Genomic DNA, 13,624 nt, shown 5'->3' on the forward strand with positions numbered 1-13,624 from the left:
CTTTCCGACAGAAGCCGAACGTCATTGCGCAGGCGCCGTATAGAGTCGGCTCTATACGGCGCATGCGCAGCGACGTTCGGCTTCTTTCGGAAAGTCGTGATGTCACGTATGCGCCCGTCCGAGGAACGTCAATCAACTAGGAACGCCCACTGACAAGGGACGAAACGCCGAGATCGAGGTATGTACTAAAAAAAAAAAGCCAGCCTACCCGCAGTGTAACGGGTCTTACGAATTTATTGTTAGAAATGTGTTTTAGGGGGAACCACCCCTTTAAGTATGGCCGTCGTTCCCGAGTCAAAATTTGAAAATTTTACGTCGTTTGCGTAACTCGTCCGTGAATGGGGCTGGCCATAATTTACGTTCACGTCGAAAGCATGACGATTTGCCGACATTATTTGGAACATGCGCACTTGGATAGGTCCACAGACGGCGCATCTGCCGTTCATTAAAAACGTCAAATACGTGGGGTCACTAGTATTTTACATAGAACACGCCCACAACCAGCCCATTTTGAATTAGGCGGGCTTACGCCGACCCAGTTACACTGCGCCGCCGTAAGTTTCAGCGCAAGTTCTTTGTGAATACAGGACTTGCAGCTCAAACTTACGGCAGCGTAGTGTATCTGAGATACGCTACGCCCGCCTAATTCTACCTGAATCTACCCCTTAGTGTGCAAGCAGAATGGATGTCAGCACCCATCTGAACTAACCCAATGAGGAAAGTCCGCTGTTTTCCTGGTATCAATCTGTCCTGCGAGGACAATTGAAATCTGAAAATGTATGTCTGATAGGCTGCTATGTAGCAATACTCACCACTCTTAGGCCGGTCATAGACAGAGCAATTTTCTTTTCTGCAACTATGGGTTGCAAGAATGAAAAATCGCTCGATTTTCTAACAAAATGTGTTGATGAGGGAATCCCTTCCGCTCTGCGGAGCCATTGTGTTCTCCCGGCAGGGGGGGGTTGGGGGAAGCCATCCCCACCAGGAGCACATCACTAGCAACAATAACATGGAAAATTCGACAGGCTGGTTGTACTCAAATTGATCGATCGATTGACTTGGGTACATTCAGCCTGCCTATACATGGTTCAAATCTCATCCGGTTCCTGATGAACTATGGCCTAAGTCCCATGGTTCTCCACTATTAGCAATATCAATCTCATGCAAAACAGGTCAGCTTTCTTTTCTGCACGCTCAGCTCAGCTAATTAATACACCAACCACAACATATTCTTCTGCTTGTACTATTAATCACTTACTTCATATGTTCCTCCCCCCCCTGTTGGTTCTTTTTCTTCCTTGGTGGCTTCTTCTTCTTTGGCTTGGCAGCAGTCGTGTTCTGTTTGCTGTTTACACCAAAGTGACCAGCAGATATGTCACTCTGAAGAAGATTTACCAGAAGAGGGCTGGTCAACGTAACATCTTTGTTGACAGGGAAGTTTGAATTTTGTCCACAGGACATCTGATTTCCATTGCCACCTTGACCAAAAGGAGAATTGAAATTTAGGCCGTGTCCAGGAAAGTGTTGTCCAGGTCCGTTATTCCCAGGCATGTTCTGCAAGTGTTGAGGATGTTGTTGAGCCATATTGCCCGTTTGCTGCATGGGTAAATCAGACAACATATTCCCTAAGTCACCAGTAGCTTGAGAAGATTCTGCATGAGACTGCTGAAGATGCTGTCCTGGTCCAGCTTGTCGGAGGACCTGAGTCTGTATGTTGACACCCTGTGAAGGGTTACCACCCACTGTTCCCTGCTGGGAAATAGCCTGCCCTGAGAACTGAACCATGCTGTTGGCAAGACCAGAGGCTGGTCCCCGTATTATCTGACTAGCTCCTACCATGACACTCCCTTGGTTTTGGTTGTTAAATCCTTGTTTATTTCCCTGCATTATCTGCTCCAGTACAGCCTGATTCTGGGCTGTCATCATCTGACTGTGAGAAGGCATCATTTGCTTCGGGGGCGTCATCCTCTGGGGTGTCTGACCCATATTTTGAGGTCCTGCCAGCATCTGTCCCTGCGACATGAGCTGTGCTCTTGAAAGTACCAGTTGACCTTGGGCATTCAGAGGATTCTGTCCTTGAAGGTTAACCATTTGTCCTTGGGAGTTAATGATTTGTTGATGCATGCCAAGTATCTGGGACTGTGGTCCTTGCTGGCCCTGACCGTGCAGTCCACCAATACTAACTTGACTCACACCACCGCCACTGGTTTGCTGGTTATTCAGGTTGTTATTAAATCCAATCAGATTGGTCTGCATCATGTTGGCACCACTATGAGACCCTTGAAGCTGACCATGGGATGATCCATTAGCCTGGCCACCTATAAGTTAAGCAAATCATTAGTGTTACTCATCACAATTTATGCACAATAAACAGAATGCAGTAGGTGTCCATTATTATAAATAGGAAAAAAGTGTTCCTTAGCCAAAACATAATTTTTTCTTCTGGTCACTCCTCAAAAAATAAGCGTTATAGACACTTCCCCACAAAAACTCCCAAACGTGAACACACAATGAATACAAGTAAAAGCAGGGGTTAACGTCAGCGGAATGTGAAAATAATTAGTTAATCCTCAAATTATATGCAAATCTTGACTTTTTATATAAAAATTCGAGCTTGGCTCACCCCTCCACATATTTCTTAAGTCAGTTATCACAAATAACGACCAACGGGGAGGAGCCTCATGTGAAAATGAGCAGAACCAAGCTCAACACCTACTGGAAATGTAAATCATTCTATTTCACTTCCTCTGCCTGTATTTCCAGATCAACTGACCATTATGAAAATCAGATTGCATTAAACGCAACAAATGTTTGCATTTTTCATTTTATGCTCAGTCATGCTCACATACCAGGAAGTACGCTACTATTTTTCAGGAGAAATTCCAGACAAAATGTAGATTTTTGCGGCACTGCTTTAGGTACCATTAACATTTCTAAATGTTCCTTTTAGCCACTTGCCGACCGGAGTTAAACGGCGGCAGAACAGATCTCCTGTGACGGATCACGCACTTAGTATGCGATTCTGCACTTCCGGGTTTCGGTGCGCGCGCTGCTTCTGCTGTGATTAGTCACAGCAGAAGCTGATCAGAGGGTGCTGGTGTTCTGCCAAATAGCCAATTCATGGAGATCTCCAATAGCATAACCTGTTTGGATATTAAGACCATCATCAGTTTCATGAAACTTGCTGTGGTTGATGGCAATAGGTCTTACCTGCTCCCTGTCCAGCGTTGGTAGCTTGCTGCTGAGCTGTTCCACCATTAGTTGGTGACCCTGCATTGCTAGGTGGGGTCTGCCCCTGCAGAAAATTGGCATTTGCTTGCCCTGCTGAAAAGCCAGGCAGCATCCGCTTAGGAATTCCTGGGAGAGTAAAGGAAAAGCTCTGTGTAAAAATTAGATTAGTACTTTGCAATTTACACAACTAGTTTGTATATAAACCTTTAGTGGGTGAAATATACCCTTTGCTTAACCACTTGCTGACTGCCCTATAGCAGTTATATATATATATATATATATATATATATAAACACACACACACACACACATACATACATATGAATGATCCTGCACATATGTCTGTAGGGGGTAAACAGCACAGAAGGGGGATCTGCCTATTCAAACAATGTCCTCGCCTTGCCGAGCCACTAGAGGGCGCGCGCACCCGCCGTGTCACTGGGAACCCGATGCATGTGCCCGGCGGCTGCAATGTCCGCCGGGAACCCTCGATTGCCCAGTAACTGAGCAGGATCATGAATCACTGTGTGTAAACACAGAGATCCACATCCTGTCAGGGAGAGGAGACCGATGGTGTGTCCCTTGTACATAGGGACACAGATCAGTCACCTCCCCAAGTCATTCCTCCCCCCCCACAGTAAGAATCACTCACTAGGGTTCTATTGTTTATAGAGAAAAAAATTGCTCTATTTGTGGGTAAAAAATTATTAAAATTTCATTTGGGTAAAGTGTTGCATGACCGCGTAATTGTCATTCAAAGTGTGACAGCGCTGAAAGCTGAATAGTGGCTTGGGCAGGAAGGGGGTGAAAGTGCCCTGTATTGAGGTGGTTAAAAAGGTTCTCCACCCCATTTGATAAAAAAAAAAAAAAAGTCAGCAGCTATAAATACTGTAGCTGTTGACTTTTAGTAAAAGGAAACTTACCTGTTCAGGGATCCAGCACCAACCTCACTGGGACGGGTTCACTGGTCTTCAGGTCCCCGGCGCCAGAATGTTTACTGTGGGAAGCCAGCTCTGATTCCTTTTGGCTTCCCACTGCGCATGTATGAGCCACGCTATGCTTTGCGAGTGGTCCCGCAGCCTTCTGGGACCTATGACTTGTCTCAGAAGGTTGCAGGCAGGAGGGGGGTGGGAGAACTTCCTGTGGAATCGCTCCACCCCAAAAAAAGTTAAAAAAAATAGGGGGGAGGAGAGCATAAAGCAGAACTTCCCCTTTAAACAGCAAGATTCACCATAATTGGGATGAATTTGAGAAAATTCAAAAAAAAAAAACAGAATGAACAAGAATGACAATATTCTTGGGGTGGAGATTGTGACAGCACTGCCCATCCTCGTCCAATCAAAGGACATGAATGGCAGCTGTGCCAAGAGAGCAACCCCCTGTGGTCAGTGTGCAGTGGACCAAGCTGACACACCAAGTATGCAAAAGATATTATCTCTGGAGTTCAGCTTTTAAGACCCCTTTTACACTGGGGGGAACGGGCGTTAGCGGGAAAGGGCCACTATTTTTAGCAGTGCTTTTCTGCTGCTAACGGGGGGGTTTTTAACCCCAGCAAGCATGCGAAAAAAAGGGTTGATATCGCCCGTGTTACGGCGGTACTGAAGCACTTTGCAAGCGCTTCCACAGGGGGAAGGGGCAGGGCATTCTGGGAGCAGTGTATACACCGCTCCCGCACCACCCCAAAGATGCTGCTTGCAGGACTTTTTTTTCCCGTCCTGCAAGCGCACCGCCCCAGTGTGAAAGCACTCAGGCCTTTACACCAGGGAGGCTTGAGAGGTGCTTTACAGGCGTTATTTTTAGAGCTAAAATGCCTGAAAAGAGCCCCACTGTGAAAGGGATCTAAATGTTTCTAAGTTGTGTTGGCTTATGCGTGTTTGAAAAAAAAGATTTTGCTAATGAGCATTCATTGAACCTTACCTTACATGCATCAGTCTATAGCCAGCCTAAGCCTTTCAGCATTTTTACTAATATCTAACCATTTAAATACTCAAACACAGTTACCACGGCTAGATTTACAGTCATCAGGTCAACACGCTGTTTAAATCAGTCAGCTTTGTATGACATACCTGCATGAATACCCTGTGGACCCTGATTCTGCTGCATCATAAAGTTTCCTGCTGTGTTCCCCTGTGGTATCACACTACTGCGCCCCGGAGAGCTGACAGCCTGTTGTTGGAAACCCTGAGGCAATGAACTGCCTTGTCCTTGTCGTGGTCCCATGGCCTGTTGCTGGGTTTGGATCACTGTGGGGGACGATGCAGGTGAGCTCTGCTGGAAGGAAGAAGGAGATGAGGCCGGAGATTTGGAGAGATGGGGTTGCTGCATTGGAGTCATCACCCTCTGAGGTCCCCCCTGCATTGGTTTCATTGGAGGTGTGCTGAACTGATTTGAGTTAGCCATAGAAGGGAAATTAGAGTGAACTTGGGATGCCTGTTGGCTGCCAAATGGGTAAGGAGGGGGAGGGTGGGATGGTGTCTGCACTGCTGACAGAGACGGTCTCTGTGTAAATTGCTGCTGTTGCTGCTGTAATGGCCCTCCTGCACCCAATGCAGATTTCTTCCACTGTTGATTGGGAACAACAGCCCCCATATTTGCCTGAGCCGGGGGAGGCTGCAAGGCTCCTGATGCAAGCTGATTCCAGCCTGGAGGAACAGGGACCTGTGCAGGAGTTGCAAAAGGAGGACGAATGCCTTGAGAAACTTGCTGATGCTGCGGCAGGCGAGCCTGTTGCTGAAACTGCTGAAAGTTGGCTGGATTGGCTGGTCGGTTGCCTACAACTGCCTGCATTTGGTGGAGCTGAGGAGTCAGGGAACCAGACGGATGGCTCTGTTGCTGAACTGTCAAACCAGACACAAGGGGATCCATGGCATCTAAGGAGAGAAACACTTCATGAGGTATTGACACGTTTACCTTTTTTTCTAAATGTAAAACATCTAAGCCAACAAGCTGCAAACCTATGTTTTTTTCTACTAAATGTTTTTTTTATGCTGACAGGTTCTCTTGAAAGCTGAGCTCTGGGAAAAACATTAATTTATATGTATTTCTCAACAGCCACAAAGGATAAGAAAATACACTTTCTGTGCATCAGATCCCTGTGCAATGATATCACTGGGCTGTATATAGCCTGTAAGCTGTAGGAGAGACCCAGAACACCCACCCCTTACAGGCTGCCTATAGACAGCTACAGGAGGGCAGATGCAAGACCAGTCACCCTGCCCACAAAGAGAGCAGAAGTGACCAGTATTTATTTCAGAAAGCTCCTGCACAGAGGCAAAGTGCAGGAGTTATTTCCTGCTGAAATACTTTGTAGATCTGGGAGAAAAACATAAAAGGAGAAGTGATAGCATGCATGGTTCTTGTATTTGGACAATGCTTTATTAGCCTAGATTCTAGTTTTAAACAGAATACCCATAAAAAAACACAACAAAAGGAAAAAACAAGAAAACCTTCAGTTAGCCATATGAAACAATTCACTACTCTATTTCAACTAAGGATGAGCTCAGGCGTGTTTGCCACTCGCATGTGCAGAGCCCGCCCAATGCGCTACGCTAATCGCAGGTAGTGAGACATTTCCCGATCTCTGCAGCCGCGAATCGGGAAAATGTCTCACTGCCTGTGATTAGTGCAGCAGTGCCGACTTCCTGCTTCTCTGCATGTGCGGGTTGCAAACACGCCTGAGCTCATCCTTAATTGCAACAAGCTACAAAATGACAGGTACCCTTTAATCAGTTCAAACCCAGGCCAAATCTGACATTTCTCTTCTACATGTAAAAAGCTGTATTTTTTTGCTAGAAAATTACTCAGAAGAGACCCTATAGAATAAAATGGTGATCTTTGCAATTTGTTATGTCACATGGTATTTGCACATCGATTTTTCAAAACACAGTTTAAAAAAAAAAAAAAAATACCCTTAAATGAATCTTAATGCAAAAAAAAGCAACATATAACCCCCTTTATTTTTAAATCTAAAAGATGTGGTTGCGCCAAGTAAATAGATACCTAACAACTCATGCTTAAAAATTGAGCACGCTCGCAGAATGGAACAAAATTACAGTACTTAAAAATGTCAATAGGCAACGTTTTAAGAGTTACAGAGGAGGTCTCCAGCACTAGAATTTTTGCTCTCTAACGTTTGTGGCGATACCTCACTTTTGTGGCACGAACACCGTTTACTGATGCAGGAGCAACCTACGTACGCGGTTGTTGCTGTGTGTGAGCACGAAAGGACACCGTTTCTCCACATTCGATTCACATAGCAGGAGAATGCGACTGGCTCTCTATGGAGTTGGTTCACATATCTCCACAGCGGGTCTGGCGCGGTGTTTCCCGGAAAAACGTGTGCCTTTTTGAAATCGAACCTGAAACGGTGAACCAGCACGCACCGGACCCCTGCTGAGTGCCGAATGCGGCGACAGTGTGAACCCGGCCTTAATGTTTTTGCTTTTATTCCTATTACAAGAAATGTAAACATCCCTTGTTATAGAAATAAGGCATGGCATGACCCCAGATACCTCCTTTACCCTGGGAAGCATGAGATACATTTTTTTTTCTAGGGGAAAAAATGGCAGTGTTTACATTTGCCAGAGCCGAAAGTGGCATCAGGACATCACTTCCGGCCTTCCAGAGTCATAGAATTGGGCAGGGACTATTCGGTCCTTGGCATGCTCTGAGGCTTCCTCAGGCACGGAAGAGTGCAGGGAGGCACCGGAAGGTGGTGGGAGGGACGTCCCTTTCTGCTGCCTGTAAAAGCAATCCAGCGGATTGAGTCGCTAGGATGGCTTTTACATTGCAGGGAATCCCTAGCTGAAAAAAAAAAAAAAGGATATCTGGATGGTGCCTGTAGCTGCAAGCATCATGCAGATATCTCTACTGAAAGTCCACAACATCATATGATGTCATGTGGGCGGGAAGTGGTTAAGCGGACTGAAAAGTGTTTCTTTACAACACCTTGCTGTGAAGAAGGTCTTGGAGTCCTTGGTTGGAGTTCGGCATTGCCACCTACAGCCATCATAGAAGATGAAACATGGGGACCTTGGGACATCATGGTGCCTGCGGCAGCAGGGTTATTCATCCTGATGAGGCCTGGATGGTAACAGAATAGTCAAAAAATATTTTTAGTTATAGTAGTAATGTAAACAAAAAGGCTTTGAATTTCTGAATTAGCTGCTGTAACATACCTGCTCTGCCCTGAACCGCAAAACCTGGGTCAATTCTCATTGCGTTACTTGCTGCCATTGGTCCATTCATTCTAACCTCCTGTGCAGGGTTTTGAGCTAATGCAAGACTTATCGCCCCTTCTCCTGAAAAATATCAGCAGAAAGCAAAATTAAATCCATGATGGGTCATGGCGGGGAAAAAAACATGTAAAAAAACGTAAAATGTATGTAAACGCTTGGGACCTCCTACCATACAGTGCTATGAAAAAGTATTTGCCCCTTCCTGATTTTTTACATATTTGTCACACTTAAATGATTCCGCTCATCAGATAACCTTAGTAAATACAAAATGCAGTTTTTAAATGATGATTTTAAAGGGGAAAATAAAGCTGCCCAAGGCTGCCAGGCCCTGTGAAAATATAAAATCCTGCCCCCACCTTGCTAAATCATGAATAAACTGTGATTAACCACATTTTTTAGAAAGCGGAGTTAAATTGAACTTGTTGAATCAAGAAAATCACTTATAAGAGGGGTTGCCCCTCCAAACGTGCAAGCCATATTGGACACTGAAGAGTGTTACAAGCTGAGCGGTGTAGATCTGGTGGCAGTCTCACTTGTATACTTTGATATATCTGTCTATGTCATGCGTTTGTATGTATAATACTTGTCTTTATTCATTTAAATAAGTGTTACAGTGGTAACACGCTAGGCTGGTGCGCCCTCTCTCTCTCTGTTGATTTGTAAAGCTGTATGAAGGGATACCCACAGTCCTAAGAGGGCAGCAAGGCATGTCAGTGCTATTCCCATAAGGAGTAGACAACTTATCAGGCTCTAAGCGCAGGAGGTTGTTCTTGAAATCCACAGGTGTGATAACCCCCAGCTCTTCTTTTTGTGGCTCCGAAGAAACAATTAGGAAACGGCTAGGTTAACATCCAAAGGACACCATTTTTGTCCGCTCTCCTCCCTTTCTAGTTGTTGACCAAGAGGTGACGTGGAGCACAGGGGGGAGATATGCAGGGTGGACAGCTCTTTAAAGAATACTTGTCACAAAAAATAAATAAAAAAAACATCAAATAAAGGGATTTTTTGTCTCCTATGTGATGGGGAGAAAAAAAAGTTACACCCAAGCACATAAAATCCCCTACTCACCGTGAAACCTAAGGGGTTAATCCTCTGCATTGTGTAAAAAGGCTGTTTTTATCCTGTATGCACAGCTCCTCCCTCCTGCACTGTCTATCTGGGGAAGGTCAGCTAACACAGGGAGAGTAGCCGACCTGCACATGCTCAGTTGTGTCTTTTATGCTGGAGAGAACATTACTTGTTCTCAGAGCTAGCCAGGTCACATGATATTGACATCGCACATGTGGGTGTGTATACAGGCTGCAGTGGAAATCTCCTCCTACCTGAACTCTCAGCACTGGAGAAACTGTGCATTTTATCACTGACCATGCTATGCAGATCAGCCAAAAAGGTATTTGTGGCAGTATTTTAATGTAAAAAGAAGATTTATAAGCTGTGTTGGGGGGCGGATGAACTATTTTTATATTACTGGGTTTAGTAACACCAAGTCCAATAAGGTGCATACCACCTCGTGGACTTACCTCTTAATCACAACTGACAGTTTTATTGAGCACCGGGGGTACAGCTATCGGAGAGTATTAAAAACATAAGGCAATGAGGCGATATGCACCTAGTTGGACTTAACCCATAGTAATCTGGCATATTTTGGAAAGAGGCTCAATTCCTTGACTTCAGCTTTAAAGTAGAACCCCAGGCAGGTATAACAAGGTACAAATTAATACAGCTCCGCATTCATTAAATCAAAACTAAACTTCCCAGAAAGTTTGGAGGTAGAGTTTTAGACAGATGAAACATCCTTTCACTGTCCGGCCACAGAGGCTGGTAAGAAACAAAACCTGCAAGTGTCACTTTACTGCAGCAGAGACAAATCAGGCCTCCTGCCCTGCCAGGCAGGATTGTGCGGTTTGGCAGAGCTGTGTAAATCTCAGAACTGGATGAACAGAAATGCAAATCATTTGACAGGTAAAACAGCACCAATATTTGTACTTTATCTGTGTATTTGACTGCTTGCCTAGTGGTCAGCATTAAATGCAATGAAAGCATTATAGTAAAACACAGCTGTATGTGACCATTCATAATATTCCAACCTTCTATCTGGACAGACAGAATTCCCAGATCCCGCAGCTGCTGGTTGTTGCCCTGAGCCAGAAGACGCAAGCGCTCTGCAGCTTCCCTGGGGATGTTGAACGTGACCCGAACGCTGTTCCATGGTTCCACCTTTTTTAACTTCAGCTGGCCACACTCTAAGAGGCAAGATAGAAAATTATGAAATTAGGAAGTACACAAATCATGAAAATTGGGCCTTGTAAGTTAACAGTGTGATGTGAAGAAGCTTCTTGCAGTAACCAGATTCTAGCAGCAATGAAGAAAAACACTTCTCCTGCAAGGGTCTCCAAACTATGGCCCTCCAGTTGTTCAGAAACTACAATTCCCATCATGCCCAGTTATGTCTGTAAATGTCAGAGTTTTACAATGCCTCATGGGACGTGTAGTTCCACAACAGCTGGAGAGCCGTAGTTTGGAGATCCCTGTATACCATGGGTCTTCAAACTACGGCCCTCCAGTTGTTCAGGAACTACAATTCCCATCATGCCTAGTCATGTCTGTGAATGTCAGTGTGTTGCAATGCCTCATGGGATGTGTAGTTCTACAACATCTGGAGGGCCGTAGTTTGAGGATCCCTGCTGTATACCATCCAACATCAGCAAGACACAAAAACAGAGACAGAAGTAGCCTTCAGCAGCTATACACATTCAGCAGAACAAATGGGCACAGCTACAGTTGGTAGAGAAAAGTATCACTCCCCTTTAAAATAATCACATGTTGTTGCTTTGCAGCTTGAAATTAAGACAGACCCAGTTTTTGTTTTATCCAGCTCTATTTACTCAGTGCAACTTACAATATCCAAGTGGAAGATATAAACACCAACCATGCCAGGGGAAAAAAAAATATCAAAAACAAAATCACTGAGTTGGAAAAAGGATCACCCCCCCTTGTGTCAGTACTTTGTTGAATTATCTTTTGCTTTAATTATTTAGTCTGTTGGGATTTGTCTCTACTAACTTTTCACATCTAGACTTTGCAATATTTGCCCACTCTTCTATGCAGAACTGCTCAAGTTACGATAACTGTGATGGTGACCATTTGTGGACTGCAGTCTTCAAATCATTCCACAGATTTTCAATGGGGTTCAAGTCTGGGCTCTGACTAGCCCATGCAATGACATTCACCTTTTTCTCCTTCAACCATTGTGTGGTCATTTTGCTGTAGGCCTCTTGGTAGCATCTGACCAGTTTCCTCCTGGTTCTTTCATCCAGTTTGGAGCAAGGTCCTGATCCAGGGAGAGTCTGTGTTGTACCAAATACCTTTCACTTCTTAATAGACTTCATTGTGCTTCTAGGCATTGATAAACCCTTTAAAAAAATAAAAATTGTATCCATCTCCTGACTTCTGCCTGTCCACAACTTTATCCTGAAGATCTTTTGACAGTGTCGCCACCCATAGTTGATTGTTTGCTTCAGTTAGGGCTCTTTCACACGGGCGCTTTTTTATCTATCCGTGTACGGATAAAAAAGGGACATACATTGGTCCCTATGAGATTGCGGGTGTTAGCGGATGAACATCCGTTGACACCCGATCTCACCCAGTTCCGCAATCCTCCGTCTGCGGATCGGATCAGGTGAACACGGACAGACGGACCGTGTTCATCCAATCTCCCCATAGAGGAGAGTGGAGAAAAGACAGGACGGTCCCTGCACAGTGTGCGGGGACCACCCTGTCATCCGCCAGGCTCAGCGGAGGTTCAGGGGGCGGATCATCACTGGTCCGCCCCGTGTAAAAGAGCCCCTACACTACCAGGGACCATGCTGAGCGAATCAAAGTGACTACAACTGATCACAGCTGAAAGTCAAATGGGTTTGTGTACCATTGAGAAGGTGATTAGCTACATCGTTTCTCCAATTTTTTTTTTCTGACATGTTGTTGTTATATCTGTGACTTGGATGTTATAAGTTGCACTAAGTAAATACAGCTGGATAAAACAAAAACTGTGGCTGTGTTCATTTCAGGCTGCAAAGTAACAAAATGTGTTTATTTTAAAGGTGATTCTTTTCTATACGCACTGTTTGCAAATGTTTTACTTTATTTGCAATTTAATCAAGACGTGTTTTTACTCAAAGGGGTTGTAACGCTTCATTTTTTTTTTTCACCTTAATGCATCCTATGAAGGAGCAGAAACTTTTGGGAGTGGAAGGAGATTTTAAGGATTGGAAGCATGCTCTTATTGACTTCAATGTTAAAAAAAAAGTGTTAAAAAGCTTAAATATTTTAAAAAGTATAAATAGTAGAAAAAAAGATGAAGAAGTCCAATCATTAGCTGAACGTTTTAAAAGTTGAATGGTCTTAATAGCTGAAAGTATGCAGAAGTTACGCAGAGCCAAACAACGTACGGAATAATAAAATTAAGAATAAAAAATGAATAACAATACCGGGAATGCTTGGAAAGCATTCCCACTAATTACGCCAATCTTAAAGTGGAGTTCCACCCAAAAATTTAACTTTTTGGAATCCTCTCTCTCTCCGGTGTCACATTTGGCACTTTTTGGGGGGAGGGGATCAGATTCCTGTGTAATACAGGTATTTGCTCCCACTTCCTGGCATAGATCACCGCGGTGACCTACGCCACTTCCTGCGCCTACACTGTCAGTGAAGACACGGGCAGCCGAGAGCCAAGCGACTGATCGGCTTCGGCTACTGACATCGCGGGCACCCTGGAAAGGTAAGTGCCCATTTATTAAAAGTCAGCAGCTGCGGTATTTGTAGCTGCTGGCTTTTAATATATTTATCTTAGGCGGAACTCTGCTTTAAGTGCCAACAATGATGGGGGAGCATTTGAAAAGAATTGATTATGGGACTGGAGCTCCGCTTTACCTTTAAAAATGCCATAGGGCATAAATTAAAGGATCAGTCCACCCTAATATATGACAGTTTTATTTCGATGTTGGTGAGTTTTGCATCTCTGGTTCTTGTTGGTGAGATTTCCCTGTTTTACAAATTTAATTTGATTCGTTTTTTCTAGGGTTGTCCCGATACCACTTTTTTAGGACCGAGTACAAGTACCGATACTTTTTTTCAAGTAGTCGCCGATACCGAATACC

At 44.4% G+C, this 13,624-nt stretch overlaps 1 protein-coding gene across 2 annotated transcripts in view; it reads right to left on the minus strand.

Annotated features, from left to right (window-relative positions):
* The window catches only part of NCOA6 (nuclear receptor coactivator 6), a 67,338-nt gene that overhangs the window by 40,974 nt on the left and 12,740 nt on the right, over positions 1-13,624 (minus strand). For both annotated transcript variants that reach the window (XM_040330396.1, XM_040330395.1), the window contains exons 4-9: positions 10,556-10,711; positions 8,409-8,531; positions 8,179-8,313; positions 5,298-6,101; positions 3,211-3,357; positions 1,259-2,318 (exon numbers count right to left, since the gene is read on the minus strand). In XM_040330396.1, coding sequence (XP_040186330.1) covers positions 1,259-2,318; positions 3,211-3,357; positions 5,298-6,101; positions 8,179-8,313; positions 8,409-8,531; positions 10,556-10,711 — 2,425 coding nt within the window. The remainder of the gene's footprint in view (positions 1-1,258; positions 2,319-3,210; positions 3,358-5,297; positions 6,102-8,178; positions 8,314-8,408; positions 8,532-10,555; positions 10,712-13,624) is intronic.

This window comes from Rana temporaria, chromosome 12, assembly GCF_905171775.1.
Source record: "Rana temporaria chromosome 12, aRanTem1.1, whole genome shotgun sequence".
Classification (NCBI taxonomy): Eukaryota; Metazoa; Chordata; class Amphibia; order Anura; family Ranidae; genus Rana; species Rana temporaria.